The sequence below is a fragment of the Nicotiana tomentosiformis genome, chromosome 1 (assembly GCF_000390325.3).
Source record: "Nicotiana tomentosiformis chromosome 1, ASM39032v3, whole genome shotgun sequence".
NCBI classification, from domain to species: domain Eukaryota; kingdom Viridiplantae; phylum Streptophyta; class Magnoliopsida; order Solanales; family Solanaceae; genus Nicotiana; species Nicotiana tomentosiformis.
Window position 1 is genome coordinate 54712234 of NC_090812.1, and position 16582 is coordinate 54728815.

The 16582-nt window shown below is 37.0% G+C and overlaps 1 protein-coding gene across 1 annotated transcript; it reads right to left on the reverse strand.

Moving 5' to 3' along the window:
• Positions 1-1187: 1187 nt before the first annotated feature.
• LOC104099576 (brefeldin A-inhibited guanine nucleotide-exchange protein 2) lies at positions 1188-15845 on the reverse strand. The gene is made up of 11 exons (XM_009606615.4): positions 14313-15845; positions 11374-11691; positions 10920-11265; positions 10392-10814; positions 10020-10309; positions 9330-9603; positions 4977-5476; positions 4558-4879; positions 4044-4422; positions 3213-3898; positions 1188-2071 (listed from the first exon to the last, which is right to left on the reverse strand). The coding sequence occupies exons 1-11, from the start codon at positions 15503-15505 to the stop codon at positions 1460-1462; spliced, it is 5343 nt and encodes a 1780-aa protein (XP_009604910.1). The 5' UTR covers positions 15506-15845; the 3' UTR covers positions 1188-1459.
• Between the last annotated feature and the right edge of the window lie 737 nt (positions 15846-16582).

A 16582-nucleotide genomic window follows, 5' to 3' on the forward strand; every position in this document is an offset into this window, starting at 1 on the left:
TACGAATAGTAGGAACTAGGAAGACAGTCAATATGCAAATAGTCTCCATTAATCCCCCACACTTTACGAAATTTGATTGACATGAGGGTCAAGCACTCATAAGATGTCAAAAGTTCCCTGGATAAATGCAAAATTGCAAATCATTTCAGAGACCGTAAAAAGCACTATGTCAACAATAGACTTGGAAGATAAGGAAAATTACTCCATCAATTGGTTTTGTAGTCCTTTAAAAATGTGTTTGTAGCTTTATGTCTATTTTACAAGCGGTCTTCATTTCTACACATAAGAAATATGAAAAGAACACACAAGAGATTTGAAAAGGTCATTTCTTCTATTCAAATTGCAAGTGTTATAGGATACAAAACATGGCAATAACCACTCTGATATCTGTCTGTTTTTCAACAAAAGCTCTAAACGGAAAAAGGAAAATAGGTTAAGAAACTACATGGAAAGTGGAGACTGGCAGCTCTCCAAAATCACAACGCATAAACACCACAATAATCACCCAGACATAGCAGAAACAGAAACTTGCATAAAGACAAAAGGGACTTTTTTCGAGGGTTCAGAAACCTTAGTTACTCTGTTAGTCTATGATAACAGGAAAGAACTGGATCACCAGCAAAGTATATCTTTGAGTTGTAAAAGAATAATGACAGTCTGTACACTACGCCTTTCAGGGAAAATTCTCGAGTCCCTTAATGGTCATTGCTTATTGAGTTATAACATTAAAAAACAGTTGGATACGCCAGCGAAAATATTGCAGGTTCAGAAAAAAATCAAGGCCCTATTCCATAAAGCAATTATGTTAGTGGTTGAAGCATAGAAGTAACAACCTAAAAATCCTAGGTCTGAATCCCAGCAACAACATTTAGTTAAGCCCATCTGCTCATGAGAGGCCAACCCATCAAGTCTGCTTGTCGGTGTATTAGCCAAGGTGCACGCAAGTTGGCCCGAATATCATTACCGTCACAAAATAAATTGAAAAAAGAAGTAAACATCAATCCAACAAAAGCATACCTGTGCATCAAACACAAATAACATCTTTGTCTTCTAACCAACGGAATCGCCATGGATGATCTTATACTGCTTCAGAGCTGTAAATTCAAACATCAATTACCAGACCCCTGCAACTAATCAGATAAACAAAGCCCACAAAATGATTCTCAGCCGATAAAGAACAAGCAAACTTTAGGCATGAAATTGCTCATATAATGTAGAGGAAAATGCTACACATACAACACCAGAACTCCTGCTAACATCTAATGACTCTACAAAGAGCTAAGCTCCTCAGTATATTGCAGAAGGTTCTAAATGCCTGGGTAGATAAACAATCACTAGTTTTTGAAGCACCATAACTATCTTTCTGCAATATTAGATAATAGCAAAAATTGCAAAAATACAAGAAATATTACCATATATCGCAAAAAAAAAAAAAAAAAAACATATGAGTAACCTAAGCTCAACATGATCGAAGCAAAACAGGACCCACGGATGAGCTGAGCATATCACTCAGGGCTAACTGAATCTCATTTGAGCCATGCTCACAACTTATCAAGCTTGAAAGTAATGGGAAGAAGCAAGACAAGTTTTTCTCAAATGATGCATCTCCTAAACTACATATTGCCTGGAGAGTTGCAATGATAAGAGGTGCACGTGCAGCCAACTCTCTCCTTCTACCAGAGCCCAGGGGGATTAACCAACGAAGCTGTGCACCAAGAGATGACTCAGACATTTGTCTTGAACGTGCAATTTCAATATAGAAGTGTAAGACCTCGCTGCAAAGGTTGACGAGGTAAGTTTCCACTTCAGAATCTTCAAAACCATTAGGTTTATCTTGCACAAGATTTTGTAAAAATGAGAGGCAAATTTGATATGCCTCATTCTCAAGCCGTAATAATGGAGGGTCCTGCATTTGGGTCATGGAACTGAACTCTAGAAGCTTTGACCGCAGTGTTGCGTCACTGTTTATCTTATGAGCATGAGACGCCACGCCATGCATGGCATCAAAGAGGACAATGATGTTTTTGCTAGACAGCTGAGGTCTGTATATGTTGTAGATCTCCATCACAGCCTGCAATGTGCAAGCGACCATTACGGTAGTAATTATGCTCTCCACATATACACGAAAAGCAGGAACGATAGATCAAATTGACCATACAAGGTTTCCAATAATATCTATGTTCTTTCTGAAGACATGACATTTAAGGAAGCACACGGCCCCCATACTTCAGTGAATGACCAAAATAACAATACAAAGATATTCCGAGTGCAAGTAGACACCTAGAAAGAGAAACACAACCGCCAAACACCAAAAACACGAACACCTATCATATCAAAGATCTTCCTACAGGATTCTGAGATATTCTGAGTCTCTAATCTCAAACTACAGAGATCAGCAGTAGAAAGATTGTCTGAAACTTGAGAAGGCATCAAGAGTTCATAGTATTAGTCAATTATAATTTGATTCTCTTTTTCCCAGTTCTAGTCATACATAAAATAAACTATGATGAAATAAAATAAGTACTAACTTCTATGAAGGTGGTTACTAGTTATAGTTCTAATATCAAAAAATAAACTAGTACTAATCTCAGATTGATTAAAAACTGTGAGAAAAGATAACGCAACCGTAATCAATAACTCGTGAATGGTCGATTGTTAATCAAGTGGAGTACTTATCCGGTTATCTTTCCTTATTAAAATATCTTAGCCCAACCTTCATCAAATTACTCCTATTCGAATATGGACTTCACGGTATCTCCTTCTAGACATTTAAAAATAGCTTTAGTTTCCACAATAAATCTGTTATTTTATATCCATATATACATTTCAAACTTAAGAGCTTGAATAAACACTAGCATACCAGATATAAATGCGTCCAAAATTTCTAACTGTGCCTATATATTTTAAAACCAAACTTATATGGCAACCCCACATTTCTCCCACTTAATTTAACACGTTATCCACCTTCAATTTGTGTCTAACAATGTCAAGTCAAACCACAAGATATTCAAAAGATCTTTTAAACAGTATGACATTCATTGGGCTTTCTGAGTCCATCACACTAATGATTTTTATGTAGGAACATGAAACAATTTACTGATTAAGCCCTTTATCTTGTACCCTTAACGTAGTGTATACCATCTTTACTTGCTTCAGGAGAGCATATATAAATGAATTAGAACTAAACCCACAGTAGTGGCTATGCTGGATACCTGAATTAATAATAGCTGAACAGCAGCCCTACACTTCACATCAGAAATAGCTTCATATAGACGGTGCCTCCTCAGGTTTTCCAAATCCTCATCTGGAGTATCTGTCCCAGTGGTTTCAGCATTGCTATTCCTAGCCATATCTTCTTCCTGGGACCAATAATTGTTATTTTCATTCAGAAGAAAAGAGAAGTCGGGAAGAGTTGCATTAGCTGCTTCTTTAAGGGACAAAACCACTTCAAGCCATTTGTCTTCAGAGAAAAGATTCCCAGCATTGCTCATAAGACGGACAAATGCAGCAATGCCAATACCAGCAAGGCTCTGATGAGGACGCTTGACAAAATTCACCAATAAGAACAGCACTTTCTTCAGAAGTGGATTGACTGTGTCATAAAATTTAACAAAAAGATCTACGACCAGTTGGAGTGCCAGTGTGCAGGTCTCATAAAGCCATGCATCCTGATCAGGCTCACCCTCTTCATCGTCATTTCCGTGCATAGGTGAGTTTTCACCTGAAGGATCAATCGTATGTCGAACATAGTCAAAGATTGGGAATAGGACAGATTCAAACACCCTTTCCCATAATGATAGAGAGAAATGGTGGCCATAATTGCGTAAGGTATCAAACAGCACTTGCAGAGCACTCTTTCTGATTTCAGGCCTCGGGTCAAAGCTAAGTTCAGATAGTCCTGTAAGAGAAAAGGAATAATTTCTTAAACAAGTATAACAAATATTAACCTAGACTTAAAACTTGTCTCTACAAAGAACAGTGAAAGAGAGCATTTGCTTTACAGGCATGAAATCCTGGTCCAAGTCTAATATCTTTGTCCTTACCAGCCAACAGAGGAAACCAGAAATACAGATGGTCCTCCTTATCTGTCAGTTCTCCATTTTCAATATTGTGGTCTTTTTCTTTATGAGGTGAAGATGGTGAAGGCTTCCCAGAAGTTTCTTTTTCCTTGTTCCTCGAGGAGCCAAGATCACCTTCAGCAAGTTTTGCCGCACATAAACGAAGGAAAGCAATGGCATTGAGACTAATATCTTTGTTGAACCTGCTATTAGTGAATGCAATAAGGCAATTAACGCAGTCTGTGAATGTGGTGGTCTCAGTCTCCGTAATATATGGAAAATAATCTCGAACAATCTTTTCCATTATCTCGAAAGACAACAGCACAATGTTTTTATGGTCATCATAAGCAGCAGTGGTGAAGACCTGAAAACGTTAGGTAATCAGAAAGAAAAAAAAAACATTAGGTGAAAAGAACAAACTAGAAATTTAAGAAAAGAATGCATATTCAGTATTAACATGTAATCTATAATGGAGTAAAGATCAAAATATGGTTTATACCATGAACATGCTCTTCCATCCGGACTTCACATGATTGACTCGAGATAAAACCATCTGAGAGACGCATCTGATGATTAATTCTCTGATCTCAACAGCACTACTCTTGCGCATAACAATCACAAAAGGCTTCATAAACTCATTCTGGAAATTATAGTTAGCCAATTCTTCTCTCTCCAAGAACTTCATTGATAACTGGCGTAAAGAATCCATTGCAAATATGGCAATTGAAAGATTTTCGGAGCAGCCAATGGTCACAAAAAATTCACCAAGAACATGCCAGATTTTTGTCCAAACAAATCTGATACGATTCATGTTGTAGTGCCTGTTTAACGAAAATGAATCAATAGTTCTGCTAGTTATCAGGAAGCAAAAGGGAAAGCAAAATGATACACTTTATGTAAAGAAACCAAAGGACGTACGCAATCTCAACCATCTTTGTGAGACTAAAAACCCGTGGATCCGAAGTTGAACGTAATTCTTCCATGGAGACCTTGCATAAAGCTTTAACAAAGTCCACTATAGCCTCACTGTTTAATTTCTGACTCCTTATGAATATGCGGTTCATTTCACCAACTTGTTCCAACATGTTTAAGTTAGAGACCAAGTTGTTCATCTGCTCAGATGTGATGCCTGCAGCAGCACTGCCACCAATACCAGCACTATCGTATGAACCTCTCCTCATAGCTGCAGCTACACTTTGAATCTTCCCAGGACCTTTCTTTTTCAAGACAGGAAGGATGCTAGACTTAGTTTGTTTTGACTTGTCAAATTCATTTTGAGGAAGTGCAAAGAAAGTAGCATCCGGAGGGGCACCCTCCCCCAAGAGATGCAAATGTTCAAACCGAGAAACACATGTCAGAATATGTTCCCATGCCTCCTGAAGGTAGTTTCCATCCTCATCTGCGATCGTAACTATTGCCTGTTAAACAAAAAGGAAACTCAATGAGTTTCTCCCTTCAGAACTCAAGGAAAGGATGAGCATAGAATTTATAACCACCAGCCTTTACTTGCAAGGATACTGTATAGTCTTCCATAAACCTCAGGGAAAAGATAATACGGCAACTTAATAGCACTGACACAGGGAAACTAACCACTCGGGTCAAACAAGGTCCAGACTACCTGCTACTTTGACAAGAAACGTGGTCCTGCTTTTACATTTGCCACTTAGTCAGCGAGGAACAGTCTATTAATATACATGAAGTCCCACCAGAATATGACAAATCTAGAGCCTAAAACACACGAGCGGTGTAAGTGCCAACAACCCCTTCATTATACACATGAAATCACATATCTGTAAGGAGGTGCAGGCAAACTCGTACAAGGATTATTTTTCTTGGATTTGAGTAAATTAAGTTTAATTCTCAGCTAAAAGAAACAAAAAGGAAAATGAAAGTGCTTAAGGTTGACTAATTAGCCAAAGGGGGGAGAAGAGGGTTGAGAAAAAGAAAGTCCAGGCTGAAAGAGAAGCCAAGGGTCCACTAAAGTCTCTTATATCCCCACACCTTACAAAAGAGCCACTGAATCATAATACCAGGCATGACTATGGGTAGCATTGGATTGATGCTGAAAGGTATCCTCCACCAGCCCAATTTGATTGGATCTAAAACACTTTCCAACCATCATTTATTCTGGTAGAAATCCTGGCACTCTAAATGTGTAAACTTGTAACTGTATACTATAAATACAGTGTAATATAGGGTTGCGAACCGTTCCAGGTAATAAACTTCCTCTGTCCCCTTTCCATTGACCCTCTTTGCTCCGCTTAAAACTGTTGAAGAGATGTAACCTTTTTTTTTTGAATAATACAGAATATAATTAACTGATATTACGCACGTGTCCCCGGAAACTGAATAACCAACAATAAAGCGGAGTTTCATTGTTGTCAGTAGATGAGTAGATTGGTTTTGTGGATACCAATTTTTGCTATTTCAGTTTCAGATAATGGTTTATACTGATAAAAATGTGGTTAGCCAAGAAAATCTAAAATGTTTGTAGAAATTCTTTGCATCATAGATTAATTCTCTGAAATTTACAGGACAAACTTCTTTAAAATGTAATATATATATATATATATATATATATATATATATATATATATATATATATATATATATAATACTGAATGGTCATCAAAAATATATATAATATTGAAAATCATGTGGTCAAATGGAAATTCCATTTTAGGAGGCAAAAAGTGAGCCGGTAATACTAATTTTTTTTGCTATGTGAACCTACTTTGTTTCTTTTTTCTTGTTGTGGACGAGATAATTTACAGGACAAACTTCTTTAAAATGTAATATATATATAAAAAAAATACTGAATGGTCATCAAAAATATATATAATATTGAAAATCATGTGGTCAAATGAGAATTTCATTTTAGGAGGCAAAAAGTAAGCCGGTAATACTTTTTTTGTTATGTGAACCTACTTTGTTTCTTTTTTCTTGTTGTGGACGAGACATCTATCTATGGAAACCTGCCTTAAGTGAGAGCAAAGGTATAGGAAACTCTATTGGTCCTTGATATTTAGCATATAGTCCCTCAACCTTCAGTGAGAATCAAGGTAGTCAGAATTACACTAATGAAAGATCATGGACTAGCATTTGTTAACCACACCCTGTATTGGGAATTGGTGAAAAAAATATTAAGCCTTTTTTATTAGAAGGTAATAAAAAATTTACAACAAGATACACAGCATTCATTCTTAGTGAGTGTGTAGGATGCTTAATGTTTCTTTTTAGTTGGCACAAATTGTCCCCTGTAGACACCCCTGATAGCTTTCTGAACTTTGTCAGCACCTTGGTCTTAAATTAGCATTTCTTGTATTAGAGCTGACTTAGTTCTTTTTGATGTATTATCTTTTGTACTACTGCATCTTCTTGATGCCATCAATAAACAAATTACTTCATCTAAAAAAAAAAAGGACGGTGAATTTCAGTTATAGATATGCTAAATGCAAGCAAAGATAAAAAACAATTCCATATTGTCACACTAAACATAGTCCCCCTATTATGCAAAGGAAAACTTTGAATTCCGGAAAATTAGTCCATATCACTTATATTCCAGAAATTTGGTTGCCTGAAAACCCATACTTAGATCAGCTACTGAACTCGAGACTAATTCTAGAGATGTTTTCTCCCAAAACATGAAGAACCAAATTTCCTTTCAATAAAATAAAAAAAAATTAAGAACCAAAACTCCAAGTTAACCAAAAATTAATGGAGTCGAGCATGGCTTTGCCGAGCATCCAGGCCTCGTAGTTAATAAGAATTTAAATTATTGGAAGCGTAAACTTTTTACTAGGATTAAGTCACTTTTGGGCAGGCTTGAGCAGAAATAGGTCAATGAAAATAGGATAACTGCAGCAGTATCCAAAATATTTCCTGAGAGTAAAAGAGAGATAATTTAAGAAATAATGGAACAAGAAGTTTGGTAGTAAAGAGGAGTGGAAAACTAAATCTAGACCACAGATTTTTCAATATCATAATGGGAATGCGCAAAATTCTGGAGTTAGGCTTCAAAGAGGACAAGGGTGTGAAAATTTCTTAGCAGCATACCAATCAAAAAATATATCAGATAGGCACTATAATCATTAGAAAGTGTACTTTTAGTCTTATTCTCATTTCCAAGGGCACTGATATCTGTTAGGGCAGACCAATACCTTATCCTTTGCATTCATATCATCATCCAAGATCATTCTCGAATAAAATTTAGTCAAATTGTGGTTTTCCTGTTTGGCTTGTTTATGTTTTTAACCAAATTTTGTCAAAATTTAACTACTACCAGATTGAATGTCCACATTTCGCCTGGACGGTTATCAATATGAGAGATTTGAGTTTTATTCCTACTTGTCAGAATAGGTTTTATTCCTAATGTCCACATTTTGGGTCTTGTAACACTGTTCACTCCTTAGCACATTCTTCGTGCTAAGGACTATCTTTTTAATATAATAAAATTCGTTACCTTCTCAACAAACAAACAAAAAAAGAAAAACTTATTATTTTTTAGGGATGATGAATAAAACAATTTTAAAGTTGAGAAGTCTAAACTCATTTAAATATATATAAATATTGTGAAACTATCATTTGATACATTAGATATTATGCCTAAAAGAAAGGTGAAAGCTACAATCAAACTAAGATCAATGCCCAGCTCTGTTGACAGTTATTTGACTCAAACATCATTTTAGGTCAAACCATATTGTTTCATTATCAGTGAGTCATGGTTTCACAAGCCAATAGTATCCTTGGACCTGAATTAAAGGGGTAGGTTGAACTTATGAAACTTCAGCACAACCTCACCCAATAGAAGGTACATCAGCTCTATTGATCAATTCCAAGGATTTGCCCTACAATTTATCCTATGACAATCAGTTCCAAACTATAGACAATAACCATCACATAAGACTCCAATCTGTGAGACTCATTCTAGCTCGTTCCAAAATTCACCGCACCAACTTCCTAATGTTACTAAACTGTATTATCAGCTGCCAACACAAAGGAAGTCGGAAGTCCTCTTAGTAAATCCATCATTCACTTTGATGCTGGAGATCGGATAAGCCATTAGCTCGGGAGGAACTCTAAGTCCCGACAACAATGCGTACATGCAAGGGATTTCATGAATATTATGCATAGTCTCTATTACAATAAATAAAATTTAAAAAAATCAAATTGCAAACTTGGTAAGCACCACCTAAAAGCAGATTAGCAACAAAAAAGATTAACTCAGTACAGTAGAATCATGGGCATGCAATACTAGGAGCAAACACAAACCTTGATTGCTTCTATGTTTTTCTGTTTAATGTCTGCAGGTGAGTGAAGAGAAGTAAATTTTGCAAGAGAAGTCACAAAAGCATCTCTATGTGTTTTCATGGACATTGCAGCAGTAACATGGATTGCACAACGAAATCCTTCCAAACACAGAGCTATCACAACTCCATCATCAGTTTGGTCTAGAGGAACACTAAAGGCAGCCAACATTGGAGCCCAGCAGACCTCTACCATGAATCTGAGGATCACCACATCTGTTGCAGCATAATACACTGATCTGCAAAGGCAAGTTGAATTCAAAGTGATCTAGGTTAATCACGCAATGGAATGAAAGGTGGTACACAAGATTGACCTTGAGTAATGAATAAATTACATATTTCTTTCTTCCCTAAAAGAGATCATAAGCAATGATACTATGACACATCCTTCTAAAGCTTCCTAATGAATACGAATGTGTGAAAGATTGATCTCAGAAAAAGAATACAACACAGTAAATAGTATCATCATTTTTCAGCAGCAGATCAATACGTTATTCTTTTAAAGCTCGCATTCTGATATCTTTACAGGAAACTGCTACAGACGGTAAAGAAAAGAAGCTGTTAAGAATAAAGACAGAATGATGGAAGTAAGATAATACTTCAAGAATATAACTTCTCCCGCCCACGCATAGAAGAATTATCAAGTGAATCTTACTCGGATTTGCGAGCTTTCTCTTTGAACTGCTCCTGCATGTGTCTGACAAGATCATCACTAGTCTCCATACTGCCATCTCCTCGCTTACGGACAACAATATTCAAAATGCTGTCTAAACCTAAAATCCTGTTAGAGTTCAAAGACTGCTTTTGTTGGAGAGCCAAGTTATCATCTTTCATTTTAATTTCATTTCTCGATATTCGTTCATACAAAGATCTCAAATAATCCTCTGGCAAATCCTTTCCATCATCAATTCCGCGATTGTTCCTTATAAAATCATCAGCTGACATCTACAGAATAATGGGATATCAGGCCAAATTACTGAAAATGGGCATAAACAAATAGTCATCTCCTGCAAAACAAAAAGCATACCTTCGTTTTGACCATAGGATTATGGGCATCAGTGTTAAGCAATATAACTGAATAAGCAAGGACATAGGCAGTGTCTGCACTACTAAAAGCTTTTGGATTGCATTTACAGTACCGTTCAGCAAACTTTTCCATGATTCGATCAATTTTCTGGGCCTCACCAGGCAATCTGAATCCTTGTAGAAAGGCCCTGATGGCCTCATCAAACTCCTTTCCTTGGAAATCAAAGGATTCCACGTACGCATGCATTACTTTCAATGCTAAGTCATCCCTTTCCCCAAGGTAATCACCTATTAAAGTCTTATTCAAACCAGATGCATCTTTAAGAAATGCCGCAATTTCTTCTGGCAAGCTCCCCACTTTATTAGCATTAATCAGGAATTCAATGCCTTTCTTGGGTTTCCTATTAAACAGAGATATACCTTCCTGCACAAGTTTCAAGTTAGACCATGTCGCAGACACTGCTCATGACAATTCTTTTGTCAATCAGAATAGTTACTTGTCCAAAGAACAAATATACTCATCACCTACCTGAAGCTCAAGCTTGTAAGCGCGACGCTGCTCAATCGTAGAAACATCCGAAACTTCACTAGAGGATTCAGAATGAGAATCTGATACTTCAGTATGCTCATCCTCATTGCCATTTGCCATGGGAAGAGTCCCAGGTTCCGAGTTACTGTCAGGTGCCTCGTACTTTTTGGTTGAATGAGTATCCGGAATACGCAGTTGTTTGTTCATCCAGTCTCCCAAAGACTTCAAGATAGCCACTAAGCACTTCATTGCTTCTAGCTTCATGGTTGCCTCTTGTGGTGGCAACAGAGTTGTTGTTGTACCAGGAGGTACCCCTTGAGCCGTTTTAAGAAGCCCATTGACCATTCTGGGAGAATTGTGAGGACAACAAAGCAGGAACCAGATGAAATTTATATCAGACTAAGCTGAAATTTCTTAACTATGTAATACACAGACAACAGGATTTGAAAGATACCTCTCAAATATGTTTGATGAATTGACATCACAATCATAATTAAGGAATATATCAACCAGAATCTGTGAATCAATGCAGAGCCTCTCGAGAAATCGAAGCACTATCATTTTTTGTTGGAAATTTGGTTGAGCAACATTTTCCAATACTCTAAGAACAATCATGGGAAAGAAAACTCCAATTTCTGCCTTGAGGCCGCCTCTAAATCTTGCAACCAGACTTATAAAAATTGAGCATGAAAGCTGGAAGACAATCATGAGACTTGAAGCGCTGTTTTTCAAAAGCGACAAACACAAGTACTGCTTAATAGCACCTAAAAACCTGTAAGAATAGAACAAAGCAATTAAAACCAAATATAACCATGAATTTAGACCAACCATCATTGAAATTGAAAGATGCACAAGAAGTTGCCCTGCTGATTGCAGTAGGTCAAACAATCACAGACAGTGCCAAGACCTAAGAGTAGGCACTAATTAAAATTTCAAATAAAGAGAGGTTATGAGACTTATGCAACAATCTAGTAGACGACCAGAAGGAAATAATATTGCAGAAATGAGGCTAACTCATCCAGATATTGCTTGGGTCAACATGGTTGGGTCTATTTCGGCTAAAATAATAGTCATGCTCAACCCTCTCAACTCAAAACCATAATTTGTTTTTTTTTCCATCAATTTTTTTAAAGCCCAAAACCTTTTTTAATCGTAGCAGTATCTAGCAAACCATACCAAGAAACTATGTTTTCTATTCTTGTTGCAAGTTTTTTTATAAGTCAATTGGATTAACTATGCAGTCAATTTAGGCACAACCCAAGTCAAACCATCCTAAAAGTTTGGGCCAATTTTAGCTGCATAGGTAGCCCAAATTGACCCGCCAATAAATATATCCCAGCCAAACTCGTCCAGTTTTAAACTACTTGAGCTGGTCATAATTTCATGGGTCCCCTGCATATAAATCTAGCAAAAAGCTATTTTTTTTATCTTCTAAATGAACTCCATGGACTGCAAGAGTTAAGAAAGAATATAAGATGTAAGATTGAGATTCTGCGTGGAAAAACATTTGGGCATGCATCTCGGAGCAAGGAATAAATTGGTGCCATTAACTCAATAACAGATTAGGACCAACCACAGCCTTCGAAACTCAGGGATAAGCTCGCCCCTCTACCTTTCTCTACTTAAATACCAGGCTTAGTTTGTTGGTGTAGGGATAAGCCCGCCCCTCTACGTCTAATAGTGTTATTTTTTTATTATCAAGAAAAAATTTTAAAAGTAAGAATGATCATGGAGAAGTTTGAAAAGAGGTTGTCCAATAGGAAAATCCAATTGGTGAGAGACTACTACTTATAAATAGCGTTCTAGACTCATTACCGGCTAACGTTTTTTTTAACACAATAAATAAATCACTCCCCATTTACATGACTTTTTTTTCTTCGGTCTGTCCACTTACATGATGTCTATTCCAAGAAAGATACAGATAAAGTTGGAATTTTTTTAGAGGGATTTCCTATTGGATGGAAAAAAAGTGAAGAAAAATTCTATTTACTCAAATATTCCAGTACATTTTCAAAAAAAATCTATTTATTCAAATAGAGTACAGTAACATAAAGTGAGAAGGAAGCAGGAAACTTTTTTAAAAGTAATGATGATCTTTCTCAGAACAACTAAAACAACACTCACAAAAAGTATCACAAACAAAGATCTGTACAAGCTAAATATGGAGCCCAAGATCCATGATGCACTAACTAGGAATCATGCTTTAAGGGGTTGGGTGTGGAAACGCATAAGAAACCTTTAGAATGAGTACTCTCAAAATTCATTCAGAGATGGGGATGGTAGATAATAACCCTTTGGGCCTGGTGAATGATTTGGACATATCCCCCTCAAACATCAGTTCCTGGACCTATTTAATTTCGGAGCTAACATGGATGAAACAGTAGCTCAGTTTGGTGGGAGTCAAGAGAACTAATAGACTTACACGTGTCTACATTAACAAGCTTGATTTTTTTTTAATTGGTAGAGCTTACAAGGCTTGATTTATTGAACGTAAGCCAGAATACTGCAGAATATTTCATGCTAATCCCTAAAATATCATATGATAATATGCATTTACTAGTAGCATTTTCACTTACCTTACTAGACATAGAAAGTAATTACAAATTATATTGTAGGTAGTCTGAGACTCCTACATAAGAAGCTTCTATTGTGCATTAGAAATCATCAATCATGAGGAGCCATTCTTGTACATTGTTAATCATCAGTTTAAGACAAGTTCTCTCTTTTTCTTCTCTCTACTTTTATACAGCACAGTTACGAATGGTTGGATATTATTTTTCATGAGAGATTTATGACTGGAAATCGAAAGAAGGCCCAGCTTCGGAAGATACTAGGAGGAGTAAAAGATCTAATCACAGAACCTGAATGGTATGAAATCATCGAATCCCCAACTAGATGGATAGACCGAAGTCTGTGCTTTGCACTTTACTTCGGCTTGTTTTATCCAGGCCAATCGCAAAAAAGGTCCTCCGGTGGGATTCTCAATAGGAGCACATTTCAAATTTCTTTTAAGATAAAATGCTACTATGTATGTTACCGGGGAATGTTATCACTATCTCTAAGCAGCTTCTTGGACTCGTCGTATAATCTGTTGGTATTACCTTAGTTAAGCACATATAAGAGCAACAAACAACCATCTTTCCATGTGAAACATTGAGAATAGTACTTTCTAAATAATTAAAAATGAACAGTACTTTATAAGTTAGATCAAGTAACAAAATAAACATGTGCCATTTACACATTTATGCCACCCAAAATGAACTAGTGGCAGTGTGGCAGAGACAATACTTCAATACATCAAAATAAGAACTGATATACAGTACTTAGAGCAATTGCATAAGTGATTGAGGCATAGTCCTTAGAATAGATTTGAGTATAATAGCTGGTAAATACCTGTCACTTGTCCTAAATATTGCTCCAGCATTCTCCAACAATATCTTTAGCAACTCCAATGCCACAATCTTACCTCTCATCAACTGTGGATCTGCTGCTGCCTCCTTGGGTGGGGTTTTCATTGAGAGCTTACATAAAGCTCTAAACACCAAGAATGCATCCCTTCTCAATTTATTCCCGATTTGAACCTCCAAATCATCATCCCTTTCTCCCTCTCCATCCACCAACTCCCCTTTTCGCCCCTCCAGTGCCGTCTTATACATGCTAATCTCCCAATACTTGGCGTCCAACATATCCTTATCTGTGGAATCCAACAAATCAGCAGGATTAGTGGACTCCACAGTCGATGTAGTTGTCTCAAATGCCCCATCGTGAGCACCAGTAGACGTAGCACCGACCCTCGGAGTCCCAGCATTAAAAACACCATCAATGTCCTGCAACACTTTGGTTATAAACCCCTGAACAAACAATGTCATCGACCCATCAGCATCAGCTTTTTCAGCTGGTTCCATTAACTCCGCCACGACAATAGGCTGCAATGGCACGGTAGACGAATCAGCCTCCATTCTCCGAAAGACAATCACCAACATTTGAACCAAGGAAGCTTTAGCCGTAGTCTGATTCACCACATTCTTACTCTCCAAATAGATATCATAACACGTCCTCACAACCTGTAACAAAGAATCCCCATGGATTCGGATCGAAACGGATGTTACGGCAGATAAAATAGTCTTAATTACAAGCAATTCCACGGCATCATCTCCTAAATCATGACATTTACAAACAGACTCAATCAATTTGGATAGAAGCTTGGCATCAGGGCCTCCAGTGGGGTCCGCTTCACCGCGAAGGTACCCGTGAGCAATGAGCTTTTGCACAGCATCAAGAGCAGCTTCAGCGATCTTAAGGTGACCTGAAACAGCGGCGTTTATCAAAGGGCTAAGAATAAGCTCTGAATCATTAAAAGAGAGATCTAGGAGAACTCCGGGGTGTTGGTTAGTTGAATCAGGATCGGATTGGGTAGAAGGGGAAGTGGGTGGGGTTGAAGATGATGGGTTAGTGAGGAATTCAATAACGGATTTGCATTCGTGGGATAGCTTTGAATGTTTACGCCACGATCCGTTCTTAATAATCTTCTCAAGGGCTGGGAGAAGCACTTGGTTTAGCCGGGAATCGGCTTCCGAAGAAGCCATTCCCGATTTGGGTTAGATTGGATCTGGATTCGTAATAGCGCGGCGGCTGTGGAAGGTCGCTGAAGACGACGTCGTAATGAGAGTTCCAGCGGCGACAAGGGGCGCCCAGAATGTGTGGATCCGGTGTAGGAGAATGGAGTGAGGGAGTGTGATAGAAAGTGGAGCGAATCTAGATCGCGATGGGTGTTTGATTATTTTTTCCGTATAGTAGTATTATCAAACAAGTGGTGTGCAGCCCGAAGGTTTGACCATAGGAGCAATTTAGGAAATGAACATGGTGGTTGTTTGGTACTGGGATTTTAGGAAATTGGAAGACGTCTAATGGCTAATAGTACCTACCGTACGTACTATTACGTTTTCTGCTTTATCAATCTCTCTACTACGACTAGGAAATGAATTTGAAACAAAAAAATTAGGAACGTCAAGTGAAGTTTCCTTATAGTAAGACCTAGGAATGTCTCCAGATATTCAAACTTACGATATTACTAACAAAAACGTAAACTATTGTTTACAATTCTCTCAAAATATTGTATTTGCATGGAGTTTTTGTGGTACTTAATTGGTATAAACATAATGTGGACTATCAAAAAAGTATAATATTTACTTTTTACATTATCAGTTATCTAATTAATATTTATATAATATGCTTTTAACAGTAATATGCATTTTATATATCCGCTGATGGAGAATATTTGTCACTTTGTCGATACACGTATATGTGCCACTCATTAAGACTAATTTTCTCAATTAAATTTGTGAAATATGTTATGTAATTACACTTGTGTATGCAAATATGACTTTATATATAATATTATAATTATAATATGACAAACAAACACGTTTTAAACTTACTATCTTTTGTGATTATTTGATTGTGTAGTTACCCGGATAATAATGTACATTATTTAGTAATTATCTCACAAAACATATACTATTTAAGTAAAATAATAGAAGGCTGTTATTAAATCCGGCAAAAGGCCAAATATACCTCTATACTTTCGAAAATGGTCTAAGAATACTCCTCGTTATACTATTGTGTCATCTATACCCCTCCCGTCATATTTTGGAACAAATATA

Coding starts and splice junctions, on each gene's coding strand:
- LOC104099576 (XM_009606615.4), bottom strand. CDS start 15,505: ATGGCTTCTTCGGAAGCCGATTCCCGGCTAAACCAAGTGCTTCTCCCA. Junction 10,310..10,391: donor ATCCTATGGTCAAAACGAAG/GTATGCTTTTTG, acceptor ATTATTCTGTAG/ATGTCAGCTGATGATTTTAT. Junction 9,604..10,019: donor GAGAAAGCTCGCAAATCCGA/GTAAGATTCACT, acceptor TTGCCTTTGCAG/ATCAGTGTATTATGCTGCAA.